The sequence below is a fragment of the Rhinopithecus roxellana genome, chromosome 5 (assembly GCF_007565055.1).
Source record: "Rhinopithecus roxellana isolate Shanxi Qingling chromosome 5, ASM756505v1, whole genome shotgun sequence".
NCBI classification, from domain to species: Eukaryota; Metazoa; Chordata; class Mammalia; order Primates; family Cercopithecidae; genus Rhinopithecus; species Rhinopithecus roxellana.
In genome coordinates, this window is record NC_044553.1 from 61,384,563 (window position 1) to 61,401,199 (window position 16,637).

Sequence of the window (16,637 nt, forward strand, 5' to 3'; positions counted from 1 at the left end):
TGTGAGGGCAGGCAATTTTTTACCACCTCTACAAACTTTCATCAATAACAGGCCCCCCAACATAGTTGGCACTCAATATGTGTTTGCTAATATACGTTTTCAATCCAACCATATATATATATCTCCAACCAATTACATATATATATATATAAAATTTTAGGATATTTCTTCCTTTCTTTCTTTCTTTCTTTCTTTCTTTCTTTCTTTCTTTCTTTCTTTCTTTCTTTCTTTCTTTCTTTCTTTCTTTCTTTCTTTTTCTTTCTTTCTTTTTCTTTCTTTCTCTCTGTCTCTTTCTTTTCTTTCTTTCTATCTCTCTCTTTCCCTCCTTCCTTCCTCCCTCCCACCTTTCCTTTCCTTCCCTTCCATTCCGTTCCCTTCCTTTCTCCTTTCCCTCTGTCCCTCTCTCCCTCCCTCCCTTTCTTCCTTCCTTCCTTCCCTCCCTCCCTCCTTCCCTCTCTCTTTTCCCTCCCTCCCCCTCTCCCCCTTCTTTATACATATTCTTGTTTGTCTCCTGGGGCATACGTACAAGTTTCTCTACCTAGGAGTAGAATTATTGGGTCACAGAGTATGTGAATGTTCATCTTTACAAGGTCATGACAAATTATTTTCCAAAGCAATTATATAAATTTACACTCCCACTAGCAGTGTAAACTTTTTAAGGCTCTACATCCTCGTCAACACTTGTTATTGTCATATTTTTGCTTCTTGACAATATAGTGGATATAAAATTGTATCTTGCTAGTGTCTTAATTTGTATTTCCCTAATTACTAATGAGATCAAGCATCTTTTTGTACATTTATTAGCTATGTTTCTTTCCTCTTTAATGGAGTTCAGGTAGCATGTTTGGCCCATCTTTCTATTGGATTGCTTATCTATTTCTTACTGCTTTGTATGCATCAAAATATTAATTACGTGAGTACTAAAGTTTGTCCATTATCTGTGGCATAAATATGTTCTTCCTGTTTGTGATGTTCCTTTAACTTTATTTGAAGGATCTTCTAATTAATAGAAATTCTTCATTTTAACGTAGCTTAATTTATTAATATTTTCTTTTCTGTTTAGCACTGTTTTGGGTCTTATTTAGTAGATTCTTTTCTACTCTGAGGTCAAAACAGCATTCTTCTAGTTTTTCTTCTGAAAGTTTTGATTTTTACACGTAAGTTTTTTTGTCCATCTGGAGTGGATGTTAGTGTCTGACATGAGATTGGAAATCAATTTTACTTTTTCCCCTGAGGACAAGCATCAGTACCAGCTTCTTTCACTTCTGACACATATCACTGCTCCACATCTGTGTGGGTCTGTTTCTTGGCTCTGTATGTTGTTCCATGGGTCATTTTTATGTGTATTTGTGCCAATACCATCTTGCCTTAATCATTCCAATTTTATAAGTCTTGATATCTGCCAACGCGAGCCCCTTCCGTGATTTTCTTCTTCAGCAATGTCTTCTTGGCTACTCTAGGACCTTTGCTAATTTACATCTCTCCCCCAAAATGGCATCACAATGTCAGTACAAGTTTATAACTTGCTTTAAAAACACTTTTAAAACCTAATAATAATAAATACTTAAATAATGCTTAAAATAATGCTTTAAAAGTTAATAATACGTTTTGAATGTTTTGTCATTTATATGTTACTGTAAAATATAATTTTTAATGGCTACATAATGTGTTATTTCTTAAAGGTACCATAATTTATTTCATCCCCCATTTCTGGATATTAAAGTTGTTGCCAAATTTTCATTATTGTAAAAAATTCTGTGGTGAATATTCTTGTGGCAAAATCTTTTTAACATATCCTTGACTACTTCCTCAGGATGGAAGTACAATTTCTGAATCTAAGAATTTGCTTAATTTTAAGGTTTTCAATACACATCGCTAAATTATCTTTTAGAAAGTTCGTATGAACTCTGTGACAGTGTAGGTCTCAGGACACCCTTGTTAACAGTGTACATTATTATCTTCAAAAACCTTGTCCATTTTGATAGGCAAATAATTGAAAGCCAAGCTAAACTTGGATGACATGTCTAACTGGCAGTCGTCATGTTCTATGTTCATATTTTTCTAGTGAGCACCATGGGTTTTCATACACTGAACACTCTCCTAAGTGTTACCTCCCTTTGTTCTGTTAGAATAATTGAGCCAGGCCCACCAGGCCCATGGGGAACTGGACTACAGCAGTGACTGAGTTTGTTCTGCTGGGGTTTTCCCTGAGCAGGGAGGCGGAGCTGCTGTTTCTGGTGCTCCTGCTGCCCACATGCCTGCTGACTCTTCTGGGGAACCTGTTCATCATCTTCACTGTGCTGTCCTGCTCCCGCCTCCACACCCCCATGTACTTTTTCTTGTGCAACCTCTCTATCCTGGATATCATATTCACCTCAGTCATCTCTCCAAAAGTGTTGGCCAACTTAGGATCTGGGGATGAAACCATCTCCTTTGCCAGATGTATCATCCAGTGCTATTTGTACTTTTCCTTGGGCACAGTTGAGTTCCTCCTGCTGGCGGTCATGTCCTATGACCGCTATGCCGCCATCTGCTCCCCTCTGAGGTACACCACCATCATGAGACCTCCTGTCTGCATTGAGACCGTTGTGTTCTCTTGGGTGGGAGGCTTCCCCTCTGTGCTCTTTCCAACCATCCTCATCTCCCAGTTGCCCTTCTGTGGCTCCAACATCATTAACCACTTCTTCTGTGACGGTGGACCCTTGCTGGCCCTGGCCTGTGCAGACACCACTGCCATCGAGCTGATGGATTTTATGCTTTCTTCCATGGTCATCCGCTGCTGCATAGTCCTCGCGACCTATTCCTCTAGGTACATTATCTTGACAATAGTGCGCATTCCTTCTGCAAGTGGAAGGAAGAAGGCCTTTAATACCTGCGCTTCCCACCTGACCATAGTCATCATTTCTAGTGGTATCACTGTGTGTATCTTTGTGACTTCCTCCCAGAAAGAATATCTGGAGATCAACAAGATCCCTTCAGTTCTGAGCAGTGTGATGACTCCATTCCTCAATCCCTTTATATATACTCTGAGGAATGACGCTGTGCAGGGAGTCCTCAGGGATTTGTGCGTCAGGGTTTGAGGAGTTTTAGAAAACAGGATGAGGGCAGTGCTGAGGAGCAGATTGTCCTCCAACAAAGACCACCAAGGAGGGGCTTGCTCTTCTCCACCATGTATGTATTGTGTAAAGCTCCAGTGTTAGAAAGAGAGGAGCTGCCTTAGTGAAAGAGTGAGCTAGCTATAGTCTACAGTGGAAAGACTGACTGTGGAGACAGAGACTTGAACTCTGACCTTGGTTTTAACTTTAATCCATGACCGCAGCTGTGTCACCAGCCATTCTGACTCTCAGTACTCTCAGCTGAAGTGCAGCAGAGCTGGACTTGATGATCTCTAAGTCCTATCTGTCCCGTCCAGCGGGATCCTTAACACAGACCTTGGAGGAGGGGGTGGGAATTTAGAGAGACAAGAGACACAAGAAATGGAGACAAGACGGTATCCTGATCAAGTCTCGTTTATTGAGGGCTTTGGTACAGCTTATATAGGCTGGTAAGAAAGAGGAAGTGCAGCAGAGCAGGAGGGGAGGAGAATAATGAGAGACGTCACCAGGCGCATGCTCGGTAGACTTAGTCTTTCCCGGGCGCGGGAAGTTATCTACATGCGCGTGGGAAAAGTTCGCGCGCTCGGGAAAAGTTGATGATGAAGAACCAGGAAGTGCGCCATCTTGTCTCCGCAATGCGGAGCTTAAGCAACAGAGGCTGCGGCAATTTCCGGGCATCACGGCTCCGGACACTATCCACACTGAATATTATAAGAATTGAAGGGCCATGCAGTCTATTTCCTCCTAAAGTCCTAACATGTTTGGCCCCACTTCTTTATGGATCCCAAACACAACTGTTCTATCAGCTTGACACAAAGTCCTTCCTGAACTTCTCTGCATGGACCCTCTTTCTTTCCATCCTCTGCAGGATCTTTTTAGAAATAACCTTCATTATTCTCTAATCCACTGTCATATCCTGTAATCCATTTTTTTTTCTTAGTGGGCATTTGCAATGATTGTGATGGGTGTATGTCATCTGTGTTATTTAATAATATTGCTTTCTGTAATAGAACATGTTCATAATATCCAATATGCTAGTGTTCTTATGTAAGACATGGCCCTATTCCCGTAGCCACTAATGATTGATCCATGGATGGATAATCTGACCGAAGGCATAACCCATCACCTGCAAGGATACTTACGCACGTAAGAGACTGGCCAATGACTATGACCTGTGTGGCTTGGCTGGACCAGATGAGCTGTGCAAACTGATAACCACTTTTTTGAGAAATTGAAGCAAAAAACACAGAGATTATTCCACACAAGGGTGATGCTTCCCCTGGAAGCAGAAATAGGCTTGGTGACTGGAGTGGCCACTTTGGTGCCAGGTACAAGCTGATGAGTAATTAGAGGAAACCAGTCTGCCCCTCAGAGAGAATGGAGTTGATGTATAGAGAAAAACACAGAAGAGACAGATGAGAGCCCACTCAGTTGCAGAGGCACAACACAAAAAGCCCTCTTCTCTCATGGCTTCCTAGGCCTGGAGCTGGTAGAGTTTTGATTCCTCTTCCTGGATTTGATGTGTTTTGCCTGTACCTGTAAATCAAATCCCTTTTTATTGAGCCATCTTGAGAAGGTCTTAGATTCTTGTGACCAAAAAGCAGCTTGACTACAAAGTTCATTATCTCTCCACCAAGCATAGCTTCTCCCCTTTTCTGGCTCCATACACCTGGAAAGAATCTGTTTTGGGCCAGGTGCAGTGGCTCAAGCCTGTAATCCCAGCACTTTGGGAGGCTGAGACAGGCGGATCACGAGGTCAGGAGATCGAGACCATCCTGGCTAACACGGTGAAACCCTGTCTCTACTAAAAAAAATACAAAAAACTAGCCGGGTGAGGTGGTGGGCGCCTGTAGTCCCAGCTACTCGGGAGGCTGAGGCAGGAGAATGGCGTGAACCCGGGAGGCGGAGCTTGCAGTAAGCCCAGATGGCGCCACTGCACTCCAGCCTGGGCAACAGCAGAGCGAGACTCCGTCTCAAAAAAAAAAGAGAAAAAAAAGAATCTGTTTTGTTTTGTTTTTTGTTTGAGATGGAGTCTTGCTCTGTCACCCAGGATGGAGTGCAGTGGCGCAATCTCGGCTCACTGCAACCTCCTCCCCCTGGGTTCAAGTGATTCTCCTGCCTCAGCCTCCTGAGTAGCTGGGACCACAGGCGTGTGCCACCATGCCTGGCTAATTTTTGTATTTTTAGTAGAGATGGGGTTTCACTGTGTTAGCCAGGATGGTCTCGATCTCCTGACCTCGTGATCCGCCCACCTCGGTCTCCCAAAGTGCTGGGATTACAGGCATGAGCCACTGCGCCCAGCCAAGAATCTGTTTTTAACTGCACTCCTAGTCTGAATTCTTGGTGCCCAAACACTGCCTGGGATGCTTAACTGGCCCCTCTCTGGGCCTATGGTTCAGCTCAGTGCAAACCAGCTTTTCAATGTCATCAGAATCTCTGAGGCTGAATTTCTTGTCCTGCTTGGCCACCAGTGCTGCAGCATCCACTTTGCTAAATTAACCCCTATGCTCTGCGTGGAACTGGTCAGAAGGACATATGCATACCTCAGGAACTGCTGCAGAGTTCTGTGGACATAAATGAAGACCACTCAAATGAGCACAGATACCACTTATTCACAGCTGGCTATATCAGGGGAGTCAGCCACCATCATTTGCCTTCGGCAGAGAGTCAAAGGCAGGCAGCTGCGTGGAAAGCTTCATAGTAGGAAAAACAGGGAAGGTCCGGGTATCCACTGACTGGAGGGTTTTGGCATGGGGAGCTGGAGGTGAGCTAACTAGAAGCAGGACATCTTAGGGGATTGGTTTGGGAAGCATATTTGGCTTTCTCTGATTGGTCTTGAATTGGAAAGAAGTGTGGAAGGGGAGGGGGCTTCAGAAAACAGGAAAGTGGGCAGTCACGAACAAGTCTTGTCCATTCTGGGCCAAGTGCTTCAGAGGTTTGGTTGTGGTTTGGCTTCCCTCGAGGGTCCCTTTGGAGTTTCTGAGTCAGAGTTCTGTTGTCATATATGATCTGGCTGTTGTCCACTTTTATATTCAGTCTCTCAGTTCTTACAACCTTGAAATTTCATATAACATTTTAAAGTCTAAGCAGAAGGACAATCCTCCCAAAGTGGAAAACCAGATCCTGTGAGAACAGATGATGAAAGGTGAGCTCAGGTAAACGGAGCGTTGTTGGGGTTTTGCAGGCCAGGAATGGGAGCTGTAGAAACTGAGGATGTCTTGCATGTGCCAAACACTCTGCTTCTTTGAGTGGACCCCAAGCCCCAAGATTTAGGCTCTTTGGCTAGTAGGGCTTGTGAGGACACCTTGTGCCTCTAGAGGAAGCCCACAGTTACTGTACATCTGGCAAAGCACTTAGACTGTGAGGCCCAGTCTTCTACGGAGACTTCTATGAGTCTCTAGGATCAGATTAGTGGAGAGGAACAAGCTAGACTTTGGTGTTTCCCTGTGCAGGACTCTGAGATGGCCTCAGAACCCATGCTCTCTCTACCAGCAATGTTTCACTTAAAACATTTGGGGACTCATAGACTCTCTCAGAAGTCTTTCAAACCACTGACCTAAAGCTTCTAAGTTTGGATTTAAAACCAGCAACATACGTCCAAGTTTCCACTGGTGAACCCTTAGCCTAGCAGTTCCATTCTCAGCCCACAGCAAACACTTCCTTCTTATAGGCCTTTCCATGCCTTGTGGGGTTGGTGTGTTGGTTTGTCTTTGTTATGGGTGGCAAATATTTGAGTCTCACAGTACCAAATATGTTAGCCATGGAAGGCATCTGAGCTACCAGAGGCAAATCCATACGGGTGTGCAGCAACCTCAAGTCTTGCCTCCTCAGAAGAAAGAATTTGACTGAGGGGCATAAGATGGAAAAAGAGACCATGGGAAGTTTCAGAGCAGGGGTGGAAATTTATTTTAAAAGGCTTTAGAACAGTAAAGAGAGGAAAGTATGCTTGGAAGACACCCAAGCGGGCACCGAGGTAAAGTGCAGTGTTTAACCTTGATCCTAGGACTTTATAGGCTGGTCCCTTTCCCATGATTCTTCCCTTAGGGTGTGCTGCCTGTATGTGCACTGCCCCCCTTACTCTTGGGAAGTGAGCATACACAGCGTGTTTAGGAAGTTGTACCCATGCCCATCTGAGGCTTTCTTCCCTTTTCCGGTGGAGTGTCCCTGGAAGGTCATACTCCGCCATTTTGTCTCTTAATGTGCATGCCCAAAAAGTTGCTTCTTCCTGGCATCTGCATTCAACTAACACTTTAGTGCAACAGGTGTGAACCCTCAGGATAATGGCCTCTCCCTGGCTGCCAATTTATCACTTTTAGAGAGGCAATGTGACAAATGCCGAACCATCACCTGACATTCCCAGTGGGTGGGGGATAGCCCTCTCCTGCCCTGCTCATGCCTAACTACCTGTAACATCTTCCCCAAGAAATAGCAAATCCCTTTCAGTGCAGAAGATTGGATGATATTAGTTTGGGGATCTCCTACCCTTTCTCCCAGAAACCTACATCAGTGTTTCACACACCAGATATGCTAAGTATTTACTAAATAAAGGTAAAATATGTGCGGCTTAGCAAGAGTCCTTTTTGAAAATGTAAATTTTAGCTTGGATTTGGGTTGGGGTATTCCCACTAAATAAAGCAGTCCAGCCCCTTAGAAAGGAGGAAGAAGCCTGCAGGCACCGGGAAGACCCCCTGAGGGGCAGCGAGCATCAGGAAATGGAAATGGGTTCAGATACAGGGAAAGGGGCATGAGGGCAAAGTTCTTCTGCTTGCACACTTTGCCTTAGCTGTCTGTACTTGTTCCCACTTCTACACTCATTCTAGTTCCAAGACCAAATGGGAGGTAGCTTCTGCTGTAAACTCCTTAGAAAACAGAGCCTTAAAGATGGCCAGTGGTCCAGTCCCAGAAAGTCTGGGGATTGGGGGAGCATGTCAAAGTGTCACAGACCTCTCTAGTCTATGACATGACTTTTATTCTTTAATATAACTGTGGCCTCCACAGCCTGCATCTGCCTGTGGCCTTCATTTACTCTCCCAGTGGCTCCAGAGAGTTTCTCCAGGATGCAGCCGGCAGAATCTAGGGGGCCGGGGGTGGCCTTGGCTTCTGAAGGTATGCAAGGGGGTGTGGCACTCTGTAACTGTTGGGAAATAGAATTAAAAACAAAATCTATCCCCAGCTCAGAAAACTGGCCCACAAAGGTAGAAAAGAAATAAAACAGTTTTATTATTGAATAAGCATTGAACCAGAATATAATGCTCATCACAGGCAATCTTCTAAAAAGATTGCAAAGACAGAAATAAATGTCACCCTTTTATAAAGATATATTAATAAAATTCATTGCATACATTTTCTCAAGATAAATAACAACTAATCCTCAAGTAAAAGGACTTGACAACCCCACTTGTCACACACAGTTTGTCCTCAGTTCACTTGGTAATTGGGGTGAATCATCTGTTCTATCTAATTGGCTTTATCCAAAGGAAAAATAAACTTTACATATCTTTGTAACAGGAGGTAATTTAGGAGCAAGAGGTTCTGAAGTTAGGTTCCTCCCCTCCCACCAGGACTGGGAATAGAGGTGCTATCTTCCTTGATGATTCCAAAGCGATATTTCCCAGGTCCCTAAGAAAGACATTCATGGGTTGTAATGCTGTTCAGAGGATTAGTTACCATTTAAAAAGATTTATTTATAGTTCAAAGAGACAGAGAAAGAAGTCATAAATTTTTTTAGGTAAATGCATAAGGAAAGGGAAGAGGGAGAACTTTCTTCCCTTATTTTCAACAGAGAGAAATAAGCCACTTATTTTGAATTTGCACTTGCCGTTACATAGCCCTGAGGCTTGACGGAGGGGCGGGAGACATTCTGCCAATGCTCTTTGCGTCTGTCTGCTTTGCCAATTTAGGTGTATGTTCATGCAGGACCCCTACAAAACAAGGTGAGCAGACCTGATTCCCATCTGAGGGGGCTCATTCCTGAAACTGACATCATAGGTGTAAACCAAAGTTAGAATCAATTTTCGAAAACTTTTTTGTTTTTAATATTTTTAATTATGAAAATCCACATTCATTGTAAAATCTCAGCCAGTACAGAAGTGTATAAAGTAAAATGTGAAAAGTCCTGCCAGCCAATTCCATTCTGTAGCAGTCAACATTGTTAGCTAAACATATATATACATATATATATATATATATATATATATATATTTTTTTTTTTTTTTTTTTTTTTTTTTTTTTTTTGAGACAGAGTCTTGCTCTGTCACCCAGGCTGGGGTGCAGTGGCACGATCTCGGCTCACTGCAACCTCCGCCTCCTGGGTTCAAGCAATTCTCCTGCTTCAGCCTCCTGAGTAGCTGGGATTACAGGTGTGAGCCACCACCCCCGGCCTAGTTAAACATATTTTATGCTTAGAATATATATATATATATATATAGGAACATATATATATATATATTCATTCATATTCACACATATAACTTTTACTTTACAAAACAGAAGGCATTATATGAATTGTCTGCAACTTGAGTTTTAAAAATCTTTCCATGTAAATACTGTCAACAGAAAGAGTCAAATTGTAGAATAATTGAAGAGATTTATTCTGAGCCAAATGTGAGTGACCATGGCCCATGACACAGCCCTAGGAGATCCTGATGACATATGCCCAAGGCGGTCAGACTACAGCTTGTTTTTATACATTTTAGGGAGACCTAAGACATCAACCAATACATGTAAGATGTACCTTGGTTTGGTCTGGAAAGGTGGGACAACTCAAAGCAGGGAGGGGGTTGAGGGTGGAGAGAGTGAGGCGGGGGTGGGGACAAGGAAGGGCTTCCATGTCAAAGGTGAATTCAAAGATTTTCTGATTAGCAATTGGCCGACAGTTTATCTAAAGCCCTGGAATTAATAAAAGGGAGTGTCTGGGTTCAGATGGGTTGTGGAGACCAAGGTTCTTATTATGTAGATGAAGTCTTCAGGTAGCAGGGTTCAGAGAGAACAGAGCCTGTTTCTTATCAGGCTTAAAGAGACAGCTTTGCAGGGTTATTTCAAAATATGTTAAAGTAATATATTTTGGAGCAAAATACTTTGGTTTCTTCCAGGGCCTGCTATCTGTCATATTGGTATCTTATTGCTACCAAGAATCTGTGCTGTTTTAACGTATAACACTGTTTTAATGTTAACGCTGGTCAGCTGTGCCTGAATTCCAACGGCAGGAAGGTTTAATGAGGCATGTCTGACCACCCATTCTCATCATGGCCTGAACTAGTGTTTCAAGTTTACTTTAGAATGCCCTTGGTCGAGAGGAGGGGTCCATTTAGTTGGTTTGGGGTGCTTAGAATTTTATTTTTGGCTTACAGTACCCATAAAATTATATAATTCATTTTTAGATGTCACTTTTATAACCAATGAAGACACATCTCTTCTATTTTGTTATTGGTGCTAAATTTTTTTTTAGCATAAATTCCTGCTATTAGGACTCATGGCTTATAGTGTATGACCATTTTAAATTTCAGTAATTATTTTGATAAACTCTGCCAAGTTGTCTCCAAAAGTGTGGTAACAATTTCCTCTCCCACCAACATTGTATAAAAATATCCATCTTCTTCACTATTGCCATTACTAGCTATTGTCAATCTTTAAAATTTTTGTCAACCTGCATGTAAAAATAGTATGTTATTATTGTTATGTACTTCTTCCATTGCTAGTGAGGTTGAGTATCTTCTCATATGTTCATTGGTCATTTTTTTTTTTTTTTTTTTTTTTTGAGACAGAGTTTTGCTCTTGTCATCCAGGCTGGAGTACAATGGCATGATCTCAGCTCACTGCAACCTCTGCCTCCCGGGTTCAAGCAATTCTCCTGCCTCAGTCACCCGAGTAGCTGGGATTACAGGTGTGCACCACCACGCTCAGCTAATTTTTGTATTTTTAGTAGAGATGGGGTTTCTCCATGTTGGCCAGGCTGGTCTTGACTTCCTGACCTCAGCTGATCCACCCACCTTGGCCTCTCAAAGTGCTGGGATTACAGGCATGAGCCACCACAACTGGTCTCATTTTTTTTTTTTTTCGAGATGGAGTTTTGCTCTTGTCACCCAGGCTGGAATGCAATGGCACGATCTCAGCTCACTGCAACCTCTGCATCCCGGGTTCAAGTGATTCTCCTACCTCAGTTTTCCGAGTAGCTGGGATTACAGGCACCTGCCAGCACACCCGGCTAATTTTTGTATTTTTAGTAGAGACAAGGTTTCACCATGTTAGCCAGGCTGGTCTCGAACTCCTGACCTCAGATGATCCACCCACCTTGGCCTCCCAAAGTGCTGGGATTACAGGCATGAGCCACTGGGCCTGGCTTCATTGGTCATTTGTACACTTGATCTTAGCCAAAAGGCCGAGAAGCGATCATTCACTGGGCATTTGTATATCTTCTTCTGTAAATTACTTATTCATATTTCTTGCCATGTACACAAAAATAAAACATTTATTTTTCGGCTGGGTTGCTTTTCCTTTTCTTATCGCTTGTTATAAACTATTCTCATTGCTTATCAAAAAGCTTTATTTTGCTGGGCGTGGTGGCTCATGCCTGTAATCCCAGTACTTTGGGAGGCCGAGGAGGGTGGATTACCTGAGGTCAGGAGTTCAAGACCAGCCTGGCCAACGTGGAAAAACCTTGTCTCTACTAAAAATACCAAAAAATTAGCCATGCAGGGTGGTGTGTGCTTGTAATCCCAGCTACTCAAGAAGCTGAGGCAAGATAATTGCTTGAACCTGGGAGGTGGAGGTTGCAGTGAGCCGAGATTGCGCCACTGCACCCTAGCCTGGGTGACAGAGTAAGACTCTGTCTCAAAAAAAAAAAAAACAAACAAACAACAAAAGCTTCATTTTGCACACCCTTCAATCCTGCAATCTTACCTCAAGGAAGGAAATAATTGGTCAAATATGCAAATATGTACGTACAAGGGACTTAGCGTACGTTGTTTATAACATACAAATACTTGGAAGCAATTTAAAATCCAAGAATAGAGAAGCAGATAAATGAATTAAAGTAAATCCGCACAATGGAAGAAGATGCAACAATTAAAAATGATGATATATTTCTATGGATTCTATATTTGTTGGTGTAGAAAGAGATTTATAACAATAAAGTTAAAAATTTTTATAAAGCACTTTGCTAGTATGCTCTCATTCTGGCAAATACATATTTATATACACAATAACATATATATCATCTGAAAGAATATATTCCAATGTATTTAAAATGGTTATTTGTGGGTAGTATAACTATAGATTTTTTAAAAAGTGTTTTTAATTTTGTCCTATTTTTGTGCAATTAAAAATTTTTGTTTACATTTAAATAAAGGAAAAATGTTCTCAGAATTGAACCCAACACTCAAATCAGGTTACAGTGAAACCATCGAGTCCCCCAATCAATGCAGGGAATGAGACCTAGCTTTCCATTAGCTTTTGGGGCAGCTTCATTCCTTTACTGCCAGAAACAGAGCTTCTAGCCCACTAAAACTTTCACAATGGTTTAATCTTTTCACATTAACTGCCATTGCTTTACTAGTTTGGTTCATTTTTTCTATCTTTTTTTTTTTTTGGAGACAGCATCTGAGTATATTGCCCAGGCTGTGGTGCAGTGGCTATTCACAGGCACAATCACAGAGCACCGCAGCCTCGAACTCCTGGGCTCGAGGAATCCTTCTGCTTCAGCCTCCCAAGTAGCTGGGACTGAAAGTGCACTCCACCATGCTGGGCGAGGTTCTTTTTTTTTCTTTTTTGTAGAGACAGGGTCTTACTCTGCTGCTCAGGCTGGAGTGCAGTGGCACTCCATAGCTTTATAGCTCATTGCAGCCTTGAACTTCTGGGCTCAAGCAATCCTCCTGCCTCAGCCTCCCGAGTGGCTAGGACTACAGTCACATGCCACCAGTCCCAGCTAATTAAATTTCTTTTTTTTTTTTAAAGATATGGAGTCTTGCCATATTGCTCAGGCTGGTCTTGAACTCCTGGGCTCAAGTGATCCTCCTGCTTCAGTCCCCTAAAGTGCTGGGATTATAGGCGTGAGCCACCACACTCGGCCAAGGTTCATTTTTTTCATGTGAAAGAATTGACATTCATCTCTGCCCACAGTTTGATCATGTCAGAAAACAACCTGTGCAGCCGCTTTCTGATTGCTGAAGCCTCTTTATTATTCCTCAGCAGGATTCTTTGAGATACAACTGAAACTTCATGTTTTAGAATGCCCTGTCCCTTTTAAGCACTCTAGATAATTTTCCTTGGAACATTCTGAAATCTGACTTCCTGAAATCTATAAAAATTACATCTGACAATCTTTTTTCAACATTCTAGTAAACACAATTGTGAGTAGAGCAAGCATTTACTAGGTGCTCTACGTCTGGCAGAAAGAGACTCAGGTTAGTGTCCTGATTCTTGGAGGCCTCTGGCACTACTGTAACTTGCTTTTGATGTTTTGCAGTCTGAACTAAGAAAGCAGCATCTGTGTCCTTCAATTATCTTAGTATCTGTTCCTGCTTGTTTCTCCTTTTATCCCCAATCAAACATTTCCATCTTCAGTTCGGTGGTTTCCTTCTTGACATACACGCTATTGTTGAGTCCCTTCAATTAGATTCACTTCCTCTGAACAGCGTTATCTTTCCACGGTCTCCTCCAGTCATGGGATCCACATGATTGACTTATTTATCTTGTCATAAAATTCAAGTTCCTTTCCCACTCTGGTCTTCTGTAATACAGCCAGCACTCCCCAGACTTTAGGATTTTGATAATATTAATTACAAATACAGGAAAAAATTCTAAAATTGATATGTTTGGAAACAAAAAATGACATTCCCTCTCACCCCCCAAAAATCATAGAGTATCAGCATCTTTTTATAAAATAACAATACTTTAATCCTGAAAAGGTTAGAAAGGATATAATTTCAGAATTTAAAAATACTAAAAAGAAAAGGCACTATTTTGTTATGAACCAGAAATACTTTATCATGGACCAGCTCCAGTCTGCATATCTATGTAGGAAGCCACTGCTATAATATATGGTTTTGCAGTTACATTCGGCTCATGCCTGTAATCTCCTTGAAAATTTTAGAAAGTACATGATGCCCAGTTTTTGTGTTAGTTACCTCATAATTTATCAGAGGCCCATAAATCTACCGTAAGTTGTGAGCCCTCTCAAAAATTCTGTTCCCAGGCACTACACATGTTGTCAGCTTGTCAAACTGAGAAGATGAAACTATTACCTGTAACGCCATATCCTTCGGAATCCTCTTCAGCCACTAGCATGTCCTAGGTTTCTTCTGGTTGTGTATAATTTGACCTCATATTGCTATAGTTTGGATATTTGACTTTTCAAATCTCATGTTGAAATTTGATCCCCAGTGGGGCCTAATGGGAGGTGTCTGGGTCATGAGGCAGATTCCTCACGAATGGCTTGGTGCTGTCCGTGTGGTTATGAGTGAGTTCTTGCTCTAGTAGTGCCTGAGAGAGACTGTTAAAACAAGCCTGGCACCTCACTTGTCTCTCTCTTGCCTGCGCTGTCTTGTCATGTGATCTCTGCACACTCCAGTTCCCCTCACCTTTCCACCTTGAGTGGAAGCTTCCTGAGGCCCTCACCAGAAGCAGAGGCTGATGCCATGCTTCTTGTGCAGCCTACTGAACTGACAGGTTTTCTTTTCTTCATAAATTACCCAGCCTCAGGTATTCCTTTATAGCAACACAAACAGACTAAGACACACATATACCAACTAACATGTAGTTGCTGAATTATAACAAACTCTCCATCAGGCCTCAGAATACTCCAGGAGGAAGGAGCACCAACCACCAGTAAGGTAAGGTCTGCAGATCTCCTAGGACTTTAGCAGAGTCACCAACCAAGGGAATGGGGTCCTCGGTGGGATGGGGAAACAGACTGTGCACCTGCTGACATCTGCTAATCCTCCTTAGTATTCTGTCCAGGAATGAGGATTGTCTTTCCTCCTTAACTCTAGTGAAGAGTGATATTTAGTAGGACGATGACAAGGATCTTTCAAGCATAACAATGCTGAACTTATGCTATGAAAAGCAGCCAATATTATAATAGCAAGAGAGGAGATGGTTTATCTTGAGATATTTCACTAGGATGGGGTTGAGACAGACCCTCGGAATCTCAAGTGTCTTTCTGGTTTCTGCAAGATAGACCAGGACCCTGAGGAAGGACAGAAAAAGAAGGGAGACTGAGAGAAAGGACCCTCCAGACCTCATCCAAGGACTCTGTATGAATTGAAAAGTCACAAAATGAGAAAAAATGTTGTGTACCATTCACTGGACATTGTATTTGTTATCAGTTAAGAGTAGGAGTCTTAGGCTGGGCGCTGTGGCTCACGCCTGTAATCCCAGCACTTTGGGAGGCCAAGGCGGGTGGATCACCTGAGGTCAGGAGTTTGAGACCAGCCTGATCAATATGGTGAAACCCCGTCTCTACTAAAAATACAAAAATTAACTGAGTATGGTGGTATGCGCCTGTAGTCCCAGTTACTCAGGAGGCTGAAGCAGGAGAATTGCTTGGACCCAGGAGGCAGAGGTTTCAGTGAGCTGAGATTACGCCATTGCACTCCAGCCTGGGTGACAAAGCGACACTCCATCTCAAAAAAAAAAAAAAGTAGGAGTCTCTTCTCTCTGGCCATGAACTGTACCTGCAGGGTCATGGATCAGAGTAGAAAGAGGTATTCATCAAGATTTCATCACCCTTTTGGCAATGAAACCAGACAACATTTTTAGCACACATACTTTGGTGTCTATACCGAGGAGGAAGTTAAATTTAGCACATTTCCCACTGGTCGCTGAACACTGCAGTACCTCCTGGGTCTTAAGTTCAGTCACAGTCCTTAATATCTATCTGTGGAATCTCTCCTTTTAAACTGCTAGGCATTTGAGGAACCTGGATTTACGGTTTGAAATGTTACCATAAATCCTTAGTGCCCACCCGGAAACTGTGCTGACTGGGTGGAATGTTCATAGTAATTTCTTAGTCCCACCTAGTGGAATGTTAGGAATATTCCTGTCAGATGGGGTGCGTGTCTGAGTGCTGGCTTGTGTCCATGCATGCAGACCATGTAGTATAAACAGGGCACTCTGGGTGACCTTTCTCAGACTCTTCTTGCATCTGCTCCTGAAGAATGTGTTTGCCTCGTGTTGATTTGGAAAAAGCAGATAATCATGATGTGCTACCTCCAAAAACAAAGTGATTCTGGAGCAAGCAGAATAAACTCTCGGGGGCATAGGCCCTACTCTACCCAGCCTTCTGGGTCAAATGTCAGAGACAGAGTCCCTTAGACCTGTTCCTGAGACACAGGGCACCAGAATCTCCTAGGAATGTGTTTAAATGCAGATTTCATGGTCAGACTTCATTCAGGTTAACCAAATCAAACTCTGGGGAATACAGCTCAGGAATCTCTATTTAAAAAAAAAAATACCCCCAGGTTGTTTTGTTACGTGACTGGGTTTGGTAACTACTGCCTCACTTGGCCCATTCTTCAAGAGGGTAGTAGGGTCATGCAGTGTTGA

General features: G+C 42.6%; 1 protein-coding gene across 1 annotated transcript; it reads left to right on the plus strand.

Annotated features, from left to right (window-relative positions):
• The first annotated feature begins 2,156 nt into the window (after positions 1-2,156).
• Positions 2,157-3,200, plus strand: LOC104674128 (olfactory receptor 6J1). Its single transcript, XM_010378348.1, is given in 1 exon segment — positions 2,157-3,200. A coding segment is annotated over 1 exon segment (1,044 nt).
• Positions 3,201-16,637: the final 13,437 nt, after the last annotated feature.